The sequence below is a fragment of the Muntiacus reevesi genome, chromosome 9 (genome assembly GCF_963930625.1).
Source record: "Muntiacus reevesi chromosome 9, mMunRee1.1, whole genome shotgun sequence".
Classification (NCBI taxonomy): Eukaryota; Metazoa; Chordata; class Mammalia; order Artiodactyla; family Cervidae; genus Muntiacus; species Muntiacus reevesi.
In genome coordinates, this window is record NC_089257.1 from 51,801,481 (window position 1) to 51,821,235 (window position 19,755).

Here is a 19,755-nt window from a genome sequence, read left to right on the forward strand (position 1 = left end):
ATCGAACCCAGGTCTCCTGCATTGCAGGCAGATTCTTTACCAACCGAGCTATCAGGGAAGCCCCACACCTCATTCCAAAAAGCCATTCTAATCCACAAAAGCAGGCTAGATACTGTCTGTAAATTTTAAGAATACCAGCTTTAGCTAGCCATCAGCTAGCTGATGCCAAAACAATGACTCAAAGGCACAGGGATAATTTGTAGGATACATTCGTACTTGATTTATAGGACTTAGAAAAAAACTTCTTTTACTTATATGATTGAGAGCTGTTGCTCTTAGGTCTGGTGTGAGCAGGAAGCCCGTGAACAGGAAGACAGCTGAGAGGAGGAAGCCATGGCTGAGAAACATCCCATTCTCTACTTATGGGGTGCTGCCTCTGCTCTAAGTGCCTATGATTTGCTCCCGCCTCCTCCCAAGAAGCTTCCCTTGGATACATTTTGTCCCTCGGGGAAGTCTTCTCCTGCCTTTCATCTGTGCCTTATTTGAGGGGGTGTTTGTACTGTTTCTGTTGCTGGCAGCACAGCAGTCAGTGTGGGAAGAAATCTGGTCGCACCTGCCTCTTCTGAAATGGCTCTATTTTCTTGGCCAGCTATTTGCTTAAGTGAGATTTAACCAAGCAATAATTTCCTCTAAATTCTTACTCTCGAAGTGTGAACCAAGAACCAGGGCACCAGTATCACCTGGCAGCTGGTTAAAAATGCAGACTCTCAGGGTCCACCCCAGACCCACTGAATCCAAATCTGGTTTTAGAGTGACTCATGAGCACATGAATGTCTGCAAAGGGCCTGTCTGCATGACCCACTGTCCTGGCCTACTTTGGGCTGTACAAACAGTGACCTGCCTAGTAAACTTGCCCTATTCACACTCAAGACTGGATTGCTATGCAGAGTTGCCGTTCCCGCTTTGAAGTGGGGAGTGACTCTTTGATTTGTGTTTGTCCAACTCTTCAGAGCGGCTGTGCATACTAGGTTTCCCATGGGGCTGCTACACTTAGGGAATCTTAAAAAAAAAAAAAAAGACAATTGACTATAGCTTATCTCTTCTCATGAATTTCTTCTAAGTGAACATATCTTTGTTTTGAGAACATCTGTTCCTGTAAGGGAGATGCATTGTCTCCTTGGGAAAACTGACTGCCCTTTTGACGTGACAATGCCATTTGTATTTTTGAGGCTGATGGGAGCAGATCTATGGTACCAGGGAACAGACATTTACTGGACAGCGATCAGTTTCGATGTCTTATTTTTAGCAGATGAGCTAAGAAAATCTTACATGGAATTCCATTTTATAAGGCAGCATAACCAAGCAGTCAAGGTCAGCCTCTAAACAGTCACAAGTCACGTTGATATCTAGTATCCCAAAACAAAGCAATGAGAAGGACCCCTCACCTCTGTGACATCCTTCCTCAAAATCCCTAACTCTAGTCTAATCATGAGCAACCATCAGTCCTACCCAGATGGAGGGACTTTGTACAAAATAGCTGACCTGTGTCCTTCACAACTGTCAAGGTCATGAAAGACAGAGAAAGATGGAGAGACTGTTACAGATGGGAGGAGGTGGAGGAGGCATGATGATTAAATGCAGTGTGGGATCCTGGATTGTATCCTGGAACCTAAAAGGACATCCGTGGGAAACTGGTGCAATCGGAATCAAGTCCATAGTTCTGTTAATGGTATCATGCCAGTGTTAATTTCTTGGGTTTGATAACAGTACCATGATTATTCCATATGTTAATATTAAGTACAGCTGCATCTGTGGTATGCAGGAGCTATCTGTGCTGTCTTTGTAACTTTTCTGTCAGTCTAAAATTATTTCAAAATTAAACTTTTTTTAAAAAGATAGAAACAACAGGGCAGGGCTGGTTGCTGTTGGGCGTGGGGTGCAGAGGAGAGAGGGGAAGCTAGGCGCCTGTGCGTTGCCCCACTGACACCCCCTCTTGCTTCGTTCACCCCCACTACTCTTCACCTCCTGTCAGCCACGTGATGGGTTTGGAAACTGTTCTGTTCATCATTTCATTATTATATTTTGTTTTTGCAACAGTTACACGAGGGTGGGTTACTGCTCCCATTTTACAAATAAGGAAACGTCAGAGAAGTCAGAATTCAAACACTGTCTGGCTCGCAAGCCTGGCTGTGCCTACCTTTGGGGAACCATGTCCCACCTTTGAGCATTGTCTCCATTGGGCGTTGCCTGCTGTGTCTGCCTCACTTTCTCAGACCATAGAGGGTGTCCTTCTTCAGGAACTGTTCCTGTCCTGAGCCCCCAGGCCTACCCCATGATATCTGGGTCCCGGATCCAACAACCAATGCGCTGATTTGGCCTTTGCAGTCTTCAGCCTTTTCCAGCCAGAGCTTGGGCTCCAATCAAGAGGGCATCAAGGAAGGTGGAAATCAGAACAAAGTCAAGTCCATGGCAAGTCAGCTGCTGGCCAAGTTCGAGGAGAACTCACGGAACCCCTCAATCCTGAGGCAGGTGAGTCCTGTCAAACATACACTGACCTTGCCTTCCTGGTGACCAGAACCTGCTGAGAAGCCAGCAAATGTCAGGCAAGTGCTGGATTTCAGGTATGCCAGCCAGTCCTGGCTCAAAAGGAGACTAGAGCTTCTTCTTGATCTGGAGTCAGACTTTTCCTAAAAGGGGCTGGATAGCAAGTATTTTAGACTTTAAGTTCGATGTGATCTCTCTTGCAATGACTCAGCTCTGCTATAATGGCAGAGTTGAGTCACTGTGAAGGCAGCCATGAACAGCATGTAAACAAATACATGTGGCGGTGTGCCAATAAAACTTTATTTACAAACACAGGCAGCAGGCTGGATTCGGCCCGAGAACTGTAGTTTGCTGATGCCTGTTTTATTGGAGATAAAATCCTTGCTCTGATTTTGTTTTGCTCTGCAACCATGGCTTGGTTTATAGTCATCTTTGAGACGGTGCAGCTGGAGGAAGCTTTAGAGATGCTGACTGTCTGAGGGTCTAAGTCCGTGGTGAAAACCCCATCAAAACCGTGGGAGCTGAATCATAGATCTTAGCTCCATGTAGGCCTACAGGAATGGAAACCAACCCCCTGAGTGTACCCTGGTGCTCCTCTCTCCTTGTTCCCTTGGGTCAGGCTGGCAGGGCTATTTGTTTGACCAGGGTCTGTGTAAGGCTGAAGATGGTGGGATGCTGTGGGTCAAGCTGCAGGCCCGGCTCTCATATCTCAGACTCCGACTTGGAGTGTGCACTTGCGCGGTTTCATATGCTCCCCTGAATTTCTTTGGGACACCACTGCCACATTACAAAAGCTTGGGACAAGGGGTTCAGTTTGCCTTTGGAGAATATCCATCACATGACAGAATTAGGCCCCTCTCAGGAGAAGGACTAACTCTTGGTTAATTTGGTTCAGAGGCAATCATAGACATCTTTCTAGTCTTGATGTAGATCATGCCCCTTCTGAAAAAACTGACCTTCCCCAGGAAGCCAGGTTTTATTATAAGGAGGTTTCTGAGATTTGTAACTGTCTGAATTGTTTTCTCAACTGGCCCTTCTGGAGGCTTGACTGCTTGTGGTCCCCAGGTGTTGATGAGGGCTCTCTTCCTTCAGAAGGACTGAGCATCCCTATCGTCTAATGGGCAGGAGGGACTTTGGGACTAGCCACCCTTGCCTGGCACAGGCTCTGGCAGTGCCTGCTCAGTGCCCCGGTCCGAGTCAAAAACTCTGCCTCCTGGGGATATGCACGTTGTCTAAGAGAAAGGGACCATGGGACTAGCTGTTAACAGCGACAGAGGGCTGGGGCTCACGTTTTCCAGCTGGGCACAGCTTGTCAGAGCTCAGCCCTGGGCTTGCTCAGCATCTGCAAACTCTGTCTCCCTGCCTCTTCTCCTCTCCTCCCTCCAAGTGTCTCAATCTGACTCACCTTTTTCTTCCTATTTCCTGTGGCTGCTTTTTTCTGGACTCACCTTCCTCCTCCCAGGAGCACCGTGTCTCAGGGATAGGTAAGCCTATACTGCGCTCTTCTTCTGACCCTCCTGTTAACTCTCGCTGTCCCAAGCCGGAGGAGCCCACACCCAGCCCATCACCAACTCTGAAAAGGCAGGTAGGGCTCCTTCCAGGGGATGCTGTCTTGGTGAAGCCAGAGGGGACTTTGATCCAGAGGGGTGGGGTTCATGGCTCTCTCTGCACCCCACGTAGGGCTGAGTGTAGATTCTCTGGGAAGGCAGATACAACTTGAGGTTACCACCCTTATAGGTAAGAATAACCAAGGATGCAGCATCTTAAATACATGCCAGTCGGTGATATCAGCTGACCAACTACCATGCTTTCAGTGCTTTATTTGTTTAGGAAAAAACAGACCACACCACACAGGGTATTTTGTGTAGTGCCCCTATTTGCGGATCTCTTGAGTAGACTGATTTCTAAATTGATGGGGAAAAGTGGCAGTGATGATGGAATGGGCTCAGGTGGCCAGTTAGCCGTATGCCATTGATGTTGTGGGATGTGATGAAGACCTCCCAGGTCCCCCAAGGACCTGACTTGCCCAGTGAGCAGGGAGGCAGCCAGGAGCCATGGGCTGAGGCTTTTTTCCAGTTAACATCTCTGGGTTTGGAATTAGAATCACTATTATTGACACAGCACTCAAAACTACTGGACAGCATTAGGAATTTTGTGTTGCTTCCAGGGGTGGGGGTAGTGGACGTCAAAGGAGGTCCGTGTAGATAGTGCAGTGATTTTATGTCCCTGTGTATAAGAATCATCTAGAGAGCTTTATTGAAAAATGTCCATCTCTGGTACCCACCCCAAACCTATTAAAGCTGACTCTCTGGGGGTTGAGCCCTGACTTTCAGCACCAGGACAGTACAGGTTCTGATTTGGGGGGTCTGGAGTGTTGTCGTTAACACCCCAGATGGTATTGTTAAGGAGGCTATCAGGTGATTCTGATGCAGGTGGTGAGAAGTCAACACTCAAGGTTAGTTTGGAATCTCTCTCAAGGTGGCACGTGGCATGCCCTCGTCCCTGATCCTGGTGGGGATTCCTCACAGCGAGTGGTGGGAGGGGTCCATGAGAGGGCCTTCCTTGGGAAGGAAGCTTGATTTTCCGTCTCCCCTAGTTCCCCTCCGTGGTTGTGACAGGGCATGTGCTCCGAGAGCTAAAGCAAGTGTCTGCTGGTGGCGAGTGTCCAACCAGGCCCTGGAGAGCCCGAGCCAAGTCTGACCTGCAACTGGGCGGGCCAGAAAACCTTGCCAGCCTGCCTCCCACCTGCCCGGGAGCGCTGGCCCTCTCTGGCGTGCTGCGGCGGCTGCAGCAAGTGGAGGAAAAGGTTCTCCAGGTGAAAGCCTCGTTCTTCGCCTTGCCTCTGCCCTGCCTGTGACTTTGCCCTGCCTCTGCCTTGTCTGTGTCTGGGATGCCTTCCTTCCCCCACCCCCTCCTGCCCAGGGTGGGTTCCTCCTCCGATTGCTCATCCCCATCTCTCATCCTGCCTGCCCTGTGTACTGAGCGCAGCAAGCCCATCCGGCTGCCTCTCCGCCTCTCTCCCAGGGGGAACCCTCACCATCTCTGTCACTGTCTCTTTTTTCTTTCTCCTTTCTCGCCTTGGCTGCAGAAAAGGGCTCAGAACTTGGCCAACAGGGAATTTCACAAAAAGAACATTAAGGAGAAGGCGGCTCACCTTGCCTCCATGTTTGGACACGGGGATTTCCCACAGGTAAATGCAGGGCTTTCAGAGCCCCCGGGAACCCAGGTGTTGGACCTCTGGGGAGATGACATGAGCTGGCCTCTGGAGCTTCATTTCTTCCTTCCTCCACCCTTTATAGTCTATAAAGCTATTTACTTTTCAAGTCACCGAAGGCTTTGGACTGGCATCTAAAAAAGCTCCAAATGAGGAGACTCAATAAGTAGATAAATCAGGACAAAGGGAAAACCAAGGCAAAAAAGCAGGCTCAGGTCACAGGAAAATAGAAGTATGTGCACTGTAACATCTTAGCTTCTGAGTAGGCTGAGCTTCCTAGGGGTCAACACAAAGAGGGAAAGCTGGTCCACTGCAGAAATCACATCACGGTGCCTTTAAAGTAAAAGCAAGCCTGTTGCTCATGATGTTTGGCAGCATAGTGGAGAAATACCACTATAGCTCTGATCCAGAAGACCCTGAATGTCAAGGTCAACCACAGGCCATAACCTGCTCTGCTTTCCCAGAAGGCAGCACCAGCCAGACAGAATGGCCTTGCCTTAGAATAGGGAGCACAGCCCAGTCCCGGCACTTGTTTAGAAACCTGCTGAAAAGAAGAGTATGTGCTTGCAAGGAGATGACAGGGTTGAGGGTGAGCACCCATGGTTCGTGTATGTGTAAGGTGCTCCCATGCTTGCAGCCAGCCTGGTCTAGAACACACCTCCTCTGCGGCTTTCACTCGGCCTCCCCCAGACGTGTGTTCTCTGCTGCTGGGCAGAGCGTAGGCATGGGAAGGATACTCTGCCTTTCGTTCATTTTCAGGGTTCTCTGTGGCTGCAGAGGTCCCTGCTGGGGCATGTGCCCCAGAGCCTCCTGGGTTGTCCTTTCCTAAACTTGAAGCTGCCGCTTTATACCACGCTCCAGAGTGAGGCCTTCAGGAGTTCGTGTCTATGTTCATGTCAGGAATAGGATGGCTCTGCTCTAGCTATTTTGTGATGAGGGAGCCAGAATAGCTGTAACAGAGTGCATTGTAACCAGGAACTAGACAGTCCTGCTGGGCTCCAAAGACACAGGTTACATTATTTGTCCTGAGACATAAGCCTGGATATCCTTTCCCCTCCTTGAATGTGTAGACTAGGGGGCTGTATCATCGAGGCAAGCATCACTGTGCATTTCCCTTTGGATAATCAAAGTTTCCTCTGTTTGTATTCTGTGCAGAATAAACTACTCTCTAAAAGCCTGTCTCATACTCATCCTCCGTCTTCTCCCTCCTGCCTTCCATCTTCTGATTCAGCTGCTACTTCCTCTCCATCAACTGTTGACTCTGTTTCTCCTGCCAGAAAGGTAGCTATCCCAAACAATTGGCTTCCCCTACTCCTTGCATGTTCTTAGATATTCTCCTGCTCCGCTCAGCCTGCTCAGACAACCATCTGAAGCTTGGCTTGGCTGGGATGAAAATTTGTAAGGTCCTTTACAACAGTCCTGAGTTTGGTTTTGGTTTTGTGTTGGAGCAAGAAACTAAACAGAACAGACAGCACACAAAACATTATCAAATGGTGCTTACTTGTCTAGCAAGCACTTTCTGAGCACCCACTATATGCTAACCATCATGCCAGATGCTGGGAAGACAAAGAGGAGGGGAGGTATAGTTCCTTTACTATGGTGTAGATGACAAATAGCATATTAGCATAGAGATGTATCACATTCTACCATATGATATTGCCAATATTTGGCTATTTTTTACCTAACAAGACAGTCTCACATGGTGAACCTCAGACAATACTATTGATGAATTATGTGAGAGGTTTCAAAGGAAGATTCTAGGAACCCAGAATGGTGAAGCCTGGGAAGGCGTCACAGAGGAGGTAATATGGGAGCCAAGTGTTGAAGATTATATGGAGGGATTTTGCTAGAAAGAAGTGTAGGGGAAGGGCATTTTCAAAAGTATCTGGCATGTGGTAAGGAAGGCAGATAGGACTTGCATGAATGGAAAGACAATTCTGGTGCAACTGGATTTGGGAATAAAAGTATAGGAGTGTGGAGTGTAAGAGTGAAAGTCAGTCCGCTTTCTTTGTGCTAAAGGAACTCATTCCATCCTCATAAAGAGTCACTGCAGGATCTGCTCTGAGTTCTAGACGGGCACAGGCAGCGGTGCAGAGGGTGGAGAACTGGTGGGAGCCAATGTTGGTTGAGTAGATAAAGTTATTCAGTTTGGGTTCTAGAGCACTTTTCATGTTTTTCACTTGCCTGCCTGTTACCTAATATGCCAAGGACACTACGAGGCTGGGGTGAGAGAGGGGCAGCCTCTGGAGAAGCTTAGTCCCTGTAATGGGCGAGTCTAAAACTGGAGCGAAGTGCACTTGTTCATGATAGGAAGTCGGAGCCTCTTTCTGGAGGACTGTACTCCCCTGAACACCTCTATCCTGTCTACTCCCACTGACCCCCATTACTGTTGGGAGAAGAGTGCAGGCAGGGTCTCCAAGGAAGGAGCAAGAAGCCTTCGCAGCCCCACCCACTCCATGGTCCCCGGTGTAGGCGCGAAGCCTCCCTGGAGGGGAAGCTGGGGGGGATGTGGGGAAACAGAAACACTTCTCATCTTCAGCTCTACTGAACATAGCCATGGCTGAGATGCCCAGTAACTTGTTCCAAGTCAACTTTGGTCAGCGGTTTGACCTTAAGTCTCCTGACCTTAAGGAGTCTCCATTTTCTCATCCACAAGAGAGTGACTCTTGGTTCATCTGATAGTGACCTCTGTGGTTAGAGACTGGCATATTGGTCGTCACCATCACCAAGGCTTCCGAGTAGCCTTTGGGAGAAGAACCTTCCCTGGCAGGTACTTCCTGCTATAGAAAAGGTCACTGGTGCCCTGGCCAGGATGATGGGAGGGGTGAGGGCACCTAGGCACAGGCAGGCAATGACTGGTGCTCCTAGCTGGGCAGCTGGGCTCACACTGTGCTACTGTCTGGCCCAGACCCTTTCTTGCTAGCCCTGGGCTTGCCCTTTCTTTTGTCCTTAGGGAAGGCCTGGTTTGGTCACTGTCCTCTCAGATTTGAGAGCACAGATAATACAAGAAAAGGGACCACACTTCCCAAGCTCCCTGACTTGGTTTCCAGAAGGTATTAGTTCTCTAGGTGATGGCAAGAGGCAGCCTGCCCAGGTACATGCAGGGCTACTGGGTCTGGCAAAGACATTTCTTATAGTGAGAATATCCCGCTGTTCATCATCTCACTGCACTGAGGCCCTTGGCTGCTTCTCCACTGCGCCCTTCAAACAGCTTTAAATCAACATCACTCATTAAGCCAATGACTGAGCATTCATTCATCCAACAAATATTTATTGACTGACAAGCTGGTGTCGGGCATTTCACTCTTGGGATACACATCAGTTATCAGGGGTTACCTTCCTGCCCTGATGAGGCTTGCATCCTAGTAGAGGGAGGTATAAATAATCTATAATATCTAGGTAAATTATATGATGTATCAGAAGGCAGTTTTTCCCATGGGAAAATGAGAGCAGGTAGCAAAGACTTGGCACGCTGGGGGAAGGTAGCAATCTTAAATGGATAACGGTGGGAGGGCTCTTCCTGGGAAAGAGAACTAAGCAGGAACAGAGCCTCAGAGAAGAAAACAAGGCAGAGGGAGGAGACTAGTTCCCAGGCTCCTGATTCTAGCCTGTGTTCTCTCCTCTGTACCACAGAAGCCACGTGTGAATGGAGGCCTTGTCCGAGGGAACAGCCCAGAGCCTATGTGCATAGAGCCCCAAGCCCAGGCTCAAGGAGGGCTGCAAATGGGGTGGGTGGGCTTCAGGGACTCCTGGGGCCCCTACCTCTACAGCTTTGTTCTCTGTTTCTCCCAGGTTGGGGTAGAACAATTGCTCCCTATTATTTCTTATCCCATCTCCCTAGCTAGTCTTGGCCATCAGATGATGGTGTCATTGAGCAATTTCCACAGCTTCTGACTTACTAATTACAGGCTGATGAGCCTGTCACTGTGTGGCTGGGAGTGATTGGGGAGTTCTCAGAAAAAGGTCACCGTTGGGACACTTACCCTGTCTGTGGACTTGAACTTGATACCCACAGACCCCTCCACATCTCACCGTGAAGCCGTTGTAGGAAGTTAAGCACGGAGTGGTGAATTTCTAGCTTCCAGCAGTTTTGGAAAGGATCTTGCCAGCTGCACTGCTCCCTTGCCCCCACCTGCAACTTCCCCGCCTTGCCGGGACCCCACCATTGATTCCACTCCAGGCTCTGCACATGCAGAATCTGGCAGAGTGAAGGCCTCCTCTGAGGAGAGACTCTGCTGCCCCGTAAAGCAGGTGACAACCTGGTGACAATTTCCTTCTGTCCTGATGGAGCTCAGAGAGCCGCTGCCCTGGAGAGAGCCTGGGGCCTTCACACTTCTCCCCAGCAGATTCTGGGGCTGCTCCGATGCCCAGAGACTGTATGTGCCTCAATTCAGGGGAGCCAGAGGAAGGAAAATGCTCTTGCAAACTGATGCTTGGTTCTTGGCAACCTCCTGGCAGGCCGAGTGTTTCTGTTCCTGCCCTGGAGCCCTATACCTTAATTCTGAGGATCCAGGGGTAATCACCTCCTCCTAGAAACAGCCCTAGTCAAACTTGTCATGAGGAACACATGTTGCAGGGATGCAAACTTGGGTCCCCGAGTCCAAGAAATATAGCCAGGGTTCTGCCTTCAGACTACACTTGCCTGACCTCTCAGTTGACATGTTGCCTTAAATTTCAGTGTGATGCAGCTAGGTTTTTGGCCTGAACAGTCACAAGACATCTTGAGGTCCTCTCATTTTGGGCCCAAATTCTTACCAGGGTCTTATCTTCTAAGTTATTTTTTTAAGACCGTGGGCTATGGAATCATGCCCAGTCTGATCATTCATACCACCAAACCAGTCCTTCTGTAGCACCATTGAAAGTGAAAGTGAAGTCACTCAGTCGTGTCCTACTCTTTGCGACCCCATGGACTGTAGCCTACTAGGCTCCTCCGTCTATGGGATTTTCCAGGCAAGAATACTGGAGTGGGTTGCCATTTCCTTCTCCAGAAGATATTCCCAACCCAGGGATTGAACCCGGGTCTCCCACATTGTAGGCAGATGCTTTACCGTCTGAGCCATCAGGGAAGTCCCTAGCCCCCATCAACCCTTAGTTAACTTTTTTCTTCAGTGCAGGAGGCCACTGCCGGTTTAGCCTTTAACACAGCTGCTAGCCGCTTACCAAGGCTGGGGAGCTCTTGCAAGATCACGATGGCAGCGTATTTACACAGCTGAGCCAGAGGGAGGGCCTCCGGGGGCTGCGGACTGCACTTTAGTCCTCCTGGGTCAGAAGAGCAATGCGCATTGCAAAAGGAGCTTTCTCTACCCTGGGGGTGTTTGTTTTAAAACTGGATTTGCAGGGTTTACTCTAAAGATTTGCATATTAGAGAGAAGCTGGGTGAGTCTTAGCTGGGCAATCTGCCAGTGTTTCATCTGATAACAAGGGTAGAGTTCAAGGCTGGCTCCAACCTCTTTGTTCTCTCTGCTCTGGGGATAGAGCTAGGCAATCCTTCGGAGGTAAACTGTGTGCATCCCAGCCTGGGGGATTTTAATTCACAGAGAGGCAGGTGCTGTAGTGAGCAGGATGTAGGCTTGGACTACACCCGTGAGTTCAGCACACAGATGACTTGCTTACTCGCAGCGTGGCTCTGGATGAATTAGTAGACCTCTCAGCACCTTAGTTTCCTAATCTTCAGAATGGACCTGGCAGCAGCTACTCCTGAGGCTGATTGGAATAATGCAAAGACCTAGCATGTATCCAGTCCCTCGAATATCCAATAACTGTGCTATTTCCCCAGTGGAGGAGAATTCTGGAAGAAAGCTCACTTACCTAAAATGCATGTTGATTCCTCTCTTTCTAAAGGCAAAGAAGTCACCTTCAGGTTTTCATTTCCAACCCAGCCACTTAGGAACATTGCGGCCTCAGGTGAGGTAGAGCCTCCCTGAATCTCAGCGGCCCCATCTGCGAAGGGGGATTATCAGACCCAGCTCACGAGGCCGTGAGGGTTCAATTCAGCTCATTGCCTGGCACCGGGGACACTAGCGCCCACTGGGAGGTCACCGCCCCTAAGACCTGCCTGCATCTCAGCTCTGAAGGCATCATTTCCAGAGCCCCTCATATAAGGCAGTTTCAATCCTTGCCCTGAGCATATGGCTGAGGACTCAGGCACACCAGTCTGTCGTCTGATTTGCCTCATCCAGGGACTCCTCAAGGAGGAGTGTATTCCTATTTGTCCAGGAGACCTCCCCTGGCCCTACATGTCGAAACCTCCTCTTCCCTCAAGCTCTCAGCTCTGAGGCCCTGGAAACTCTGTCCCTAGCCCTGCCTAACCCACGTGGGTTTCCTGACCCTCACGGCAGGTCAGGCGGAAAGGACAGCCTGAATATCTGGTATTCTGGGCTGAGTTCCAGGCCCCAGGGGGACGTTACCGTTGTCTGGACACAAGCAGACCCAAGCACCTGCTTCCTCCTTCCTTCAGAGCATCTGTCCCGTGCCAGGAGTGTAGGGATGAGAAAGACAGGGTTAAGATATCAGGGAGTGCAAACCAGAGCAGAGGTGACCCATCTCCCAGCTCGGAGCAAGGTAGGAAATGTTCCCACATCCAGACAGGGACATGCTTGGTGATGGTGCTTGTGCCGACCATTAATGTCATCATGTTTGAATCTCAGTTGACTCGAGAAGCAGAGGGAGAAGCCAGTGCATTCGTCTGGGTGGGCTGTATTCTTACTCGTGCAGAGGAGGGAACACAGCAACTGTAAGTTCCTTGGTCTGAAGGCCACCCAAGAGAGGAGAAAAGAAGTTCCAGAGCATGGAAAATTGAAGCGGCATCAGTGGTGGTGCTTTGGACTCATTAACCATCGCCAGGCGACTCTTGGGAACCCAGCACCCTGTGAGGTGCAGCCCAGATTCTCTGATGACTCTCTCTCAGCCCTGTGAGGATGGCAGTGGTCTCCCCATTTTACAGACGAGGACGCTGAGGCTCACAGAAGGGAAATGATGTATGTGACGTTAGCCTAATGTAAAGTTAGGTGATGGCCCACCTGAAGTGTCCAACCATTCCAGCTTGTCCTAATTAATTAGCTGAAAAAAACTAGAATTTCCAAGAGGAAAAAAATACCCCATATAGTATTTTGGTTTTTCTTTTTAAATCTCTAATCCATGGTGGCCTGATTCTTCTGGATATAATGAAAATGAATTACTAGAAATATGATGACACACTTGGACGTGTGGCTATGTTGAACTGCTCTATAAGTGTCTAATGCTTTCACTTACTGTGTTCCTTGGATCACAGATCAGTTCCTGTTAGTGAAAAATATCCCAGTTCTTAAAAAATTATAAAAATATTGGAAGATACATAAAGGGTGCAAAAGCAGTCCCATGGCCCTCCAAAATTACCATTTCTTAAAAAACCACTGACTGTGACATGTTCGTTTCTGATGAGGTCATCTGATTGCCCAGCTTTGGATTTGGAAAAAATATTCCCAGCCAAATTGTAAGCTTTCCTTTTGACCAGCTCTCCAGGAGCGTAAGTGCTTTTGCCTTCCAGTGCAGTAATCTCCTTGTTGAGAACCTCTGGCTTCTAGGTTCTTACTCTGAGGTCAAACCATAATGAGTTTTCTGGAGGTTTCTCCATGTGTGGAGTTTCTTTTCTTCCTCAGGATGCCCAGGACCCATTCATTTTCAGATTGGCTAGAACAGTGCTACTTAAAGTGTGTTCCATTGGCAGGAACTAGTCTGTGATCCAAGGAGCACAGCAAGTGAGAAGGAAGCATTAGATACTTGTAGAGCAGTTCAACATAGCCACACATCCAAGTGTGTGATCATATTTCTAGTAATTCATTTTCATTGTATCCGGAAATATCAAGCCACCATGGATTCGAGATTTAAAAAGAAAAACCAAAACCTAGTCATTCACCGCTGACCATCTGAGGAGCAGTGAGTTAGCATGAGTCCAGGTCGTCAGGTCTGCACTGTCTTGGAGCCAGGAAGACATCCTACCGTCAGGAAATGGGAGATAACCGGAGACTCCAGGGCAACGTCCTCCTTCACTCTGGCCTTTGGGGTGGCCTCCTCTCACCCCTGAGACGAGTTCTCCATCACCTGGTCTCCTAGTGTCCTTTCAGGAAGTCCTGGTCCCCTTCTTCGTCTCGGTGTTCGGGGCATGGTTTCCAGGATACAGTTGGGAAGGGTCTATGGGAGCACCAGTGTTCCTTTCCCTGAGGGTGCCTTCATTATTCCTAGGAAAACCGCTGTCATAGGTGGGCCTGTGGATGCAACTGGCAGAAGGGAGTCTCTTATGACTAAGGGCCCCCAATGAAAGGAAGGACAGGGCTTGGTCTTCATTCTGGATCCCTTGTGCTGATAGAACAGCCGAGCAGGCCCACGACTGCACAGACATGTTTTGGCGGCACCCTCAGCCACCCCAGGGCTCTCTGCTTGCTTCTACAATTGCTCCTAAGTCAGGATTGCACGGAAGCTCAGGGCCACAAAGTGCTTATTAGCTAAGTAGTTAATAAGGCCTCATTAGAGACTTGTATTTAAAGCCCCAGAAAGTAGAGTCTCCCTCTCTGCTCACTCAAGGGAGGCAGTAATTGCGCGTGGGTATCTGGCATCAAACAGTGCCTTCCTGGGAGAGCTTCTCAGAGCCAGTTCACACATGGGGTCAGGAGGGACAGTCACGCAAGGGGAGTATGGACAGTGAGGTAAATCTGACATCCTCTGTCTGTATTTTGCTGTAAAGCCAGGAAGTACTTGGTATTCTCAGCTCCTATCTGAGGAGGCCTGTGTGGGAGGCCCCAGCAGGGGGTGGAACATCAGGCAAATAATGGCTTATTGTCCAGAGCAAGTGCACCTGAACCTCTCTTAGGAGCAGGGGCCAAGTTTCTTGGCATTTGTGAAATCCTGGAAATGGCAGCGTGTATGCTCAGAAGCAGAATCCTAATCTCTTCCAGACAGGGCCAGTTTTGAGAGCAGGAAGGGGTAAGCGGCCTGGCAGCTGCTGCGGCTGAGAAGGAGCCAGCTTTGTGAAGTCTGAGGGGGTCCCATCTGTCTGGGATCAGACACCCCAGAAGGTCCCCGGCCACATCTTCCATAGTTCCCCAGATAGCCCCACACATGGGCTGGCATGACTGATCCAAAGTAGCTGCTGGTGTTGGGGCTTCCTTAATGAGAAGTGGGCAGGCCTCCCCTGGGTCATGTCTTTCACCCCAGCCTGCTTGGCAGCCCTTCCCTCTTCATCCTCTTTTTGTACCTGTGCGTTTGTTGGTGCCCAATGAGTTGGCCTCAGGTTCTGAGGGTGGGCCCTGCTTCCAGGAGGCAGGACCTGTGGGCACCTGCTGCCATCTGCTTTGCTGTCCCTGAGCTTCCTGCTTTATTTTCGAGGCTTTCACAGTGAATTCAGTGTGGCCTTCCAAGAGCAGTCCTGGGTTTAGATTGAGGGCCTTCCTTTGTCCCCTCGCAAGTCACTGTTACTTGCTGTGAAGATGGCTATCAACCTGTGACTGAGGGCCAGCAGCCTACACTGCTGCTGTCTGTGGCCACATCTCCCAGAAGCTGGATTCAGAGGCTGGGGAGCATCTGGAGCCTCCCTCCCTCCAGGGTCTTAGGATCAGGAGCCATGTTTACAGATACCGTCTCATATTGTGCGTGTTTGCCTCCCTGCAGAGGAGACTGCAATATTCCCGGGCTGGCCTTTCAGAGCTGGTGGGGAAAGAATAAGCTGCGATTTGCCTGGGGGTGTATGTGTGACTGTACCACGTCTGCTTGGATTGTCAGCTCTCACCCCTCCCCAGCTCCATGACACACCAGTGGGGATCCAGGCATTCACGGGTAGGCACGGACCATCATGCCTTCGGGAGCACAGGCACCCACAACCCATCAGGCTGTGGTCTCCAGGCCAACGTGGAACTGACTTGCTCAGCACCAGCTCTGGGGCCCTGGGCACTGCCACCTGGAGCTCCCTGTCCTGCTCCCTGCCTAGTGGGGACCACCGTCCATTCCCATTTCGGCCACTCTTTATTGGCAAGGTAGTCAGCGTCCTGACCTAATAGAACTGAAGTCAGGCATAGCCACAGCTCCTTAGGGGACACGGGGGCTGCAGGGAAGGCTGGGGCTGCCAAATTCAGAGGGAGAAGGGAGGAGGAGTCAAGTTCATCTTGGCCCAGCCCTGCCAAGTGCCCGGCATTCACACACATGCTTTCTCATTCTTGCCATAGCTCCACAAGGAAGGCACCATTTATTCCCATTTCACTAAATGCGGACACTGGGCTCAGAAGTTGAGGGCTTTGTGTCCCATCTTAGAACCGTTAGTGGTAGAGCACGGTCCTAACCCTCCTGATCTGGGGAAATGGGGAACAGGTCTCACTATGTAGCCACTCCAGATCCTCTAGCGAGGAGGAATCTTGGAAAGATCAGCTTCAGTGTAGCTGGCTTGTCTTCGTAGTGTGAAGGTCCCCCAGCTGGGGTTCAGGAGACCTTAGCAGAGTCCTGGATCTTGCACTGATTTCTAAGTGGCCTTGGATAGATCCCTTCCTCTAGGATTGATTCTCCCTATCTGTGAGCTGAGTAAGCAGAACTCCTGAAGACCGTGTACGCCCAGTGGATGTAGTTGGGAGTCGCCCTGCTGATCTCTCTTTTCTCCATCTGCAGCGTGCCTGCTGCCGACTATAGGCTAGTGAGGCCTCTCCTGGGATGCTGGCTGCTGTTTGCATGTGGGCGTGGAGCCCTCTGCCACCTCCAGCTTGTTCGTGTTCTCCTCCTTGGTGCTAACGGCCTCTCCCTTTGTCTCTGTCTCCTTTACCTCTGCTCTTGGGTAGCTGACAGTAGGGAAAGTATCCAGCGGAATAGGGGCTGCAGCTGAAGTTCTGGTCAATCTGTACTTGAATGATCACAGACCTAAGACTCAGGCCACCTCTCCAGACCTGGTAAGGATGTGCACCCTTCCGCCTTCACCCACAGACACCAGCTCTGACCTCCCAGGGAGGGTGCCTGGGATGTGGAGAAGATAGCCTGGCCCCCTTCTCGTGGGACAAGAGGGGTTGAGAACAGGCCGGGTCAGAGCAGAGGTTAGTGGGGGGCTGTGTTTCCTTGTAGACGAACCTCAGTTGGCCCCCTTGTGGGTCATTTCGTAAAGCAGAGCATCTTCCCTTCTAGCAGGGGCTCTGGAGAACTCAGGGGAAAGCTCAGGGGAGGCCATCTACAAGGATGGACAACCGTTACTACCAATGTTAGCATCCAGTATAGATTGGATTAAGAAGTAATGGGGAAAACATCCCTATCCTCTGAATCCTCTCCTTCTCCGAATGACTCTGCTCACTGTCACCACCAGCAGTTTGAGTTGAGAGTTCTTTTGGTGTCCTTTAGGCACATTCCCCTGGAATCACCCAGGGGTGCCCCTCCTGCCCTGGGCCTCGCCCTCCCCTTTTGCATTGAAGAAGTTGATTGGCAGCCTCATGCCCATTTCCTGCAGTTCTCTTGAACAGTTTTGATGCCATGAGCCTTCCCTGCCTGACCTGTGTCACTGCAAGGGGACAAGGATGGATAAGACATTCTTTCAGTGACCTCAGTCTAGACGGCATCTCTGGGCAGGCATGTTTGTGAGGGACACCTGCTCTGTCAGACCAGGAAATGTCACTCCCACCATGAAACCAGAGTGTCCAGCAGCCTGCTGGGGAGTACAATCAACACTGCCCTGGCAGGGCTGGGCTCTGCGTACCTTCCCACCCTCACTCTTTGCAGCAGCACCCCCGGTGACAAAAGCAGCACGTAGCCTGTGAGGCCCCACAAGGCAAGCTGGCATCTCTACACGCCCGGCCTTGCATTTGAAGATGCGGTGTACACCCTAACACGCTGCTCTTCTCTTCCGATGCCTTGTGCCTGCCAGGAGTCCATACGGAAGACGTTTCCCCTGAACGTGGGTGGCAGCGACACCTGTTACTTCTGCAAGAAGCGCGTGTATGTCATGGAGCGGCTGAGCGCGGAGGGCCACTTCTTCCACCGGGAGTGTTTCCGCTGCAGCATCTGCGCCACCACCTTGCGCCTGGCCGCCTATGCCTTTGATGTTGAAGAAGGTAACCCCCAGGGGCCGGGGCAGCACTTGTGTCTGGCCTGGGCCTCTCGACTCTGGAGGCTCTGGGACAGCCAGCACTTCCCGGGGAGTATTGGTGTCATCAGGAAAGCAGTTCAGGGAGCAGGGATCCCCTGCTAAGGGGAGAGGCTGCCTTTGGTGGGCAGGGGCCTGAGGAAAGGTCAGCTGTCAGCATGGGGGGTGCACATGTGTAGGGAGCACCTCCCAGGTGCCACGTGCTTTATGGACATTTTCTTACTCAGTCTCACCGCCTTCAGTTGCCCCTGTGTGGTTGAGAAAATCAAACCTGACAACTTATGTCACATACTTGGCACCACACCTGACATGTAATAGGGTTTCAATTTGTTGTTATTTGATTGCTAAGTCATGTCCAACTCTTCGTGACCCCATGGACTGCAGCACACCAGGCTTCCCTGTCCTTCACCATCTCCCAGAGTTTGCTCAAACTCATGTCCATTGAGTCAGTGACGCCATCCAACCATCTCATCCTCTGTTGCCCCCTTCTCCTGCCCTCCATCTTTCCCAGCATCAGAGTCTTTTCCAATGAAAAGCGGGGGGCGGGGAGTTTTCAATAAATGATGTCATATTCATGTTATTATCAATGAAGCATGTATTGTAAGAATGTCCATAACTGTAACATGCCCTCTGCTGAGTGGCCTACCAGAGTCATCAATGAAGGAACTGCACTCATTGGAATGAGTGATTAATTTCTAACCTTTAGCACTTGATGTTTGCACTATCGTATAATGACGAAGCTTGTGATTCCACACTCTAAAACTAACTGCCTGTGTTTACAACCAGAGTATGCCACTTCCAGCATATGGCATATGTATGCCACATACATATAACCTCTTACCTGACCCCTGGGTCCCTCAGTTCAGTCACTCAGTTGTGTCCGACTCTTCGTGACCCCATGAACTGCAGCACACCAGGCCTCCCTGTCCATCATCAGTTCCCAGAGTTCACCCAAACCCATGTCCATTGAGTCAGTGATGCCATCCAGCCATCTCATCCTATGTCATCCCCTTCACCTCCTGCCCTCAGTCTTTCGCAGCATCAGGGTCTTTTCAAATGAGTCAGCTCTTCACATCAGGTGACCAAAGTATTGGAGTTTCAGCTTCAACATCAGCCCCTCCAATGAACACCCAGGACTGATCTCATTTAGGATGGACTGGTTGGATCTCCTTGCAGTCCAAGGGACTCTCAAGAGTCTTCTCCAACACCATAGTTCAAAAGCATCAATTCTTCTGCGCTCAGCTTTCTTTATAGTCCAACTCTCACATCCATACATGAGTACTGGGAAAACCATAGCCTTGACTAGACGGATCTTTGTGGACAAAGTAGCCTCTGCTTTTTAATATGCTGTCTAAGTTGGTCATAACTTTCCTTCCAGGGAGTAAGCGTTTTTTAATTTCAGTTTTCTTATTTATAAAATGAGGATAATGGTACTTTGCTCGTAAGGTGATCACTGATTTAACTCAGGGGAAGGATTTAAGATAGTGCCCGGTATATTGAGTCCTATTCAAGACTTCACTACTATATCACTATTCCCATCACTGTTGTCACTGTTGATACAGTGAGCAAAAAAGGGTTTTCTGGAAGGTATCCAGGATCCTGGGCAGTGGCCAGTGGCCCAGCTTGTGGCTCACTGGGGTTTTCTGCCACCATCTGCTCAGTGCTGTTCCCACCCCCAGGGGTCCCAGAAGCAAGTGGAACTACGAACAGAGTTGCTATTCCAGGCTGTGCATTTTGCTGCCTGGCAACTGGCCTTGGGAAGAGACGTGGCCTCAGGGATTATCTGAGGGTTTCCGCCCCATTCCCGCCACTGTTGCTGCGGCTGGTGGCCTCCTCTCAGTGCCTCTTCTTTAAGGCAGGTGGCGGAAAGCGTTTCCCACGTTTGCACCTAGGCTTGTTTCCCTTAGCGGTGTTTCTCTGACCTAGACGGGGGCAGGCACTCGGCTCAGGTTCTGCTGTGGCTTTGATTTACAGGAGA

The 19,755-nt window shown here is 50.3% G+C and overlaps 1 protein-coding gene across 6 annotated transcripts in view; it reads left to right on the plus strand.

Annotated features, from left to right (window-relative positions):
* Positions 1-19,755, plus strand: part of MICAL2 (microtubule associated monooxygenase, calponin and LIM domain containing 2) — a 234,378-nt gene that overhangs the window by 126,251 nt on the left and 88,372 nt on the right. For 3 of the 6 annotated variants that reach the window (XM_065943806.1, XM_065943809.1, XM_065943810.1), the window contains exons 17-23: positions 2,326-2,469; positions 3,947-4,069; positions 5,081-5,299; positions 5,573-5,674; positions 6,854-6,979; positions 16,492-16,599; positions 17,559-17,745. In XM_065943806.1, the coding sequence (XP_065799878.1) occupies positions 2,326-2,469; positions 3,947-4,069; positions 5,081-5,299; positions 5,573-5,674; positions 6,854-6,979; positions 16,492-16,599; positions 17,559-17,745 (1,009 nt within the window). The remainder of the gene's footprint in view (positions 1-2,325; positions 2,470-3,946; positions 4,070-5,080; positions 5,300-5,572; positions 5,675-6,853; positions 6,980-16,491; positions 16,600-17,558; positions 17,746-19,755) is intronic. The other 3 variants (XM_065943808.1, XM_065943811.1, XM_065943807.1) reach the window with 2 other exon arrangements.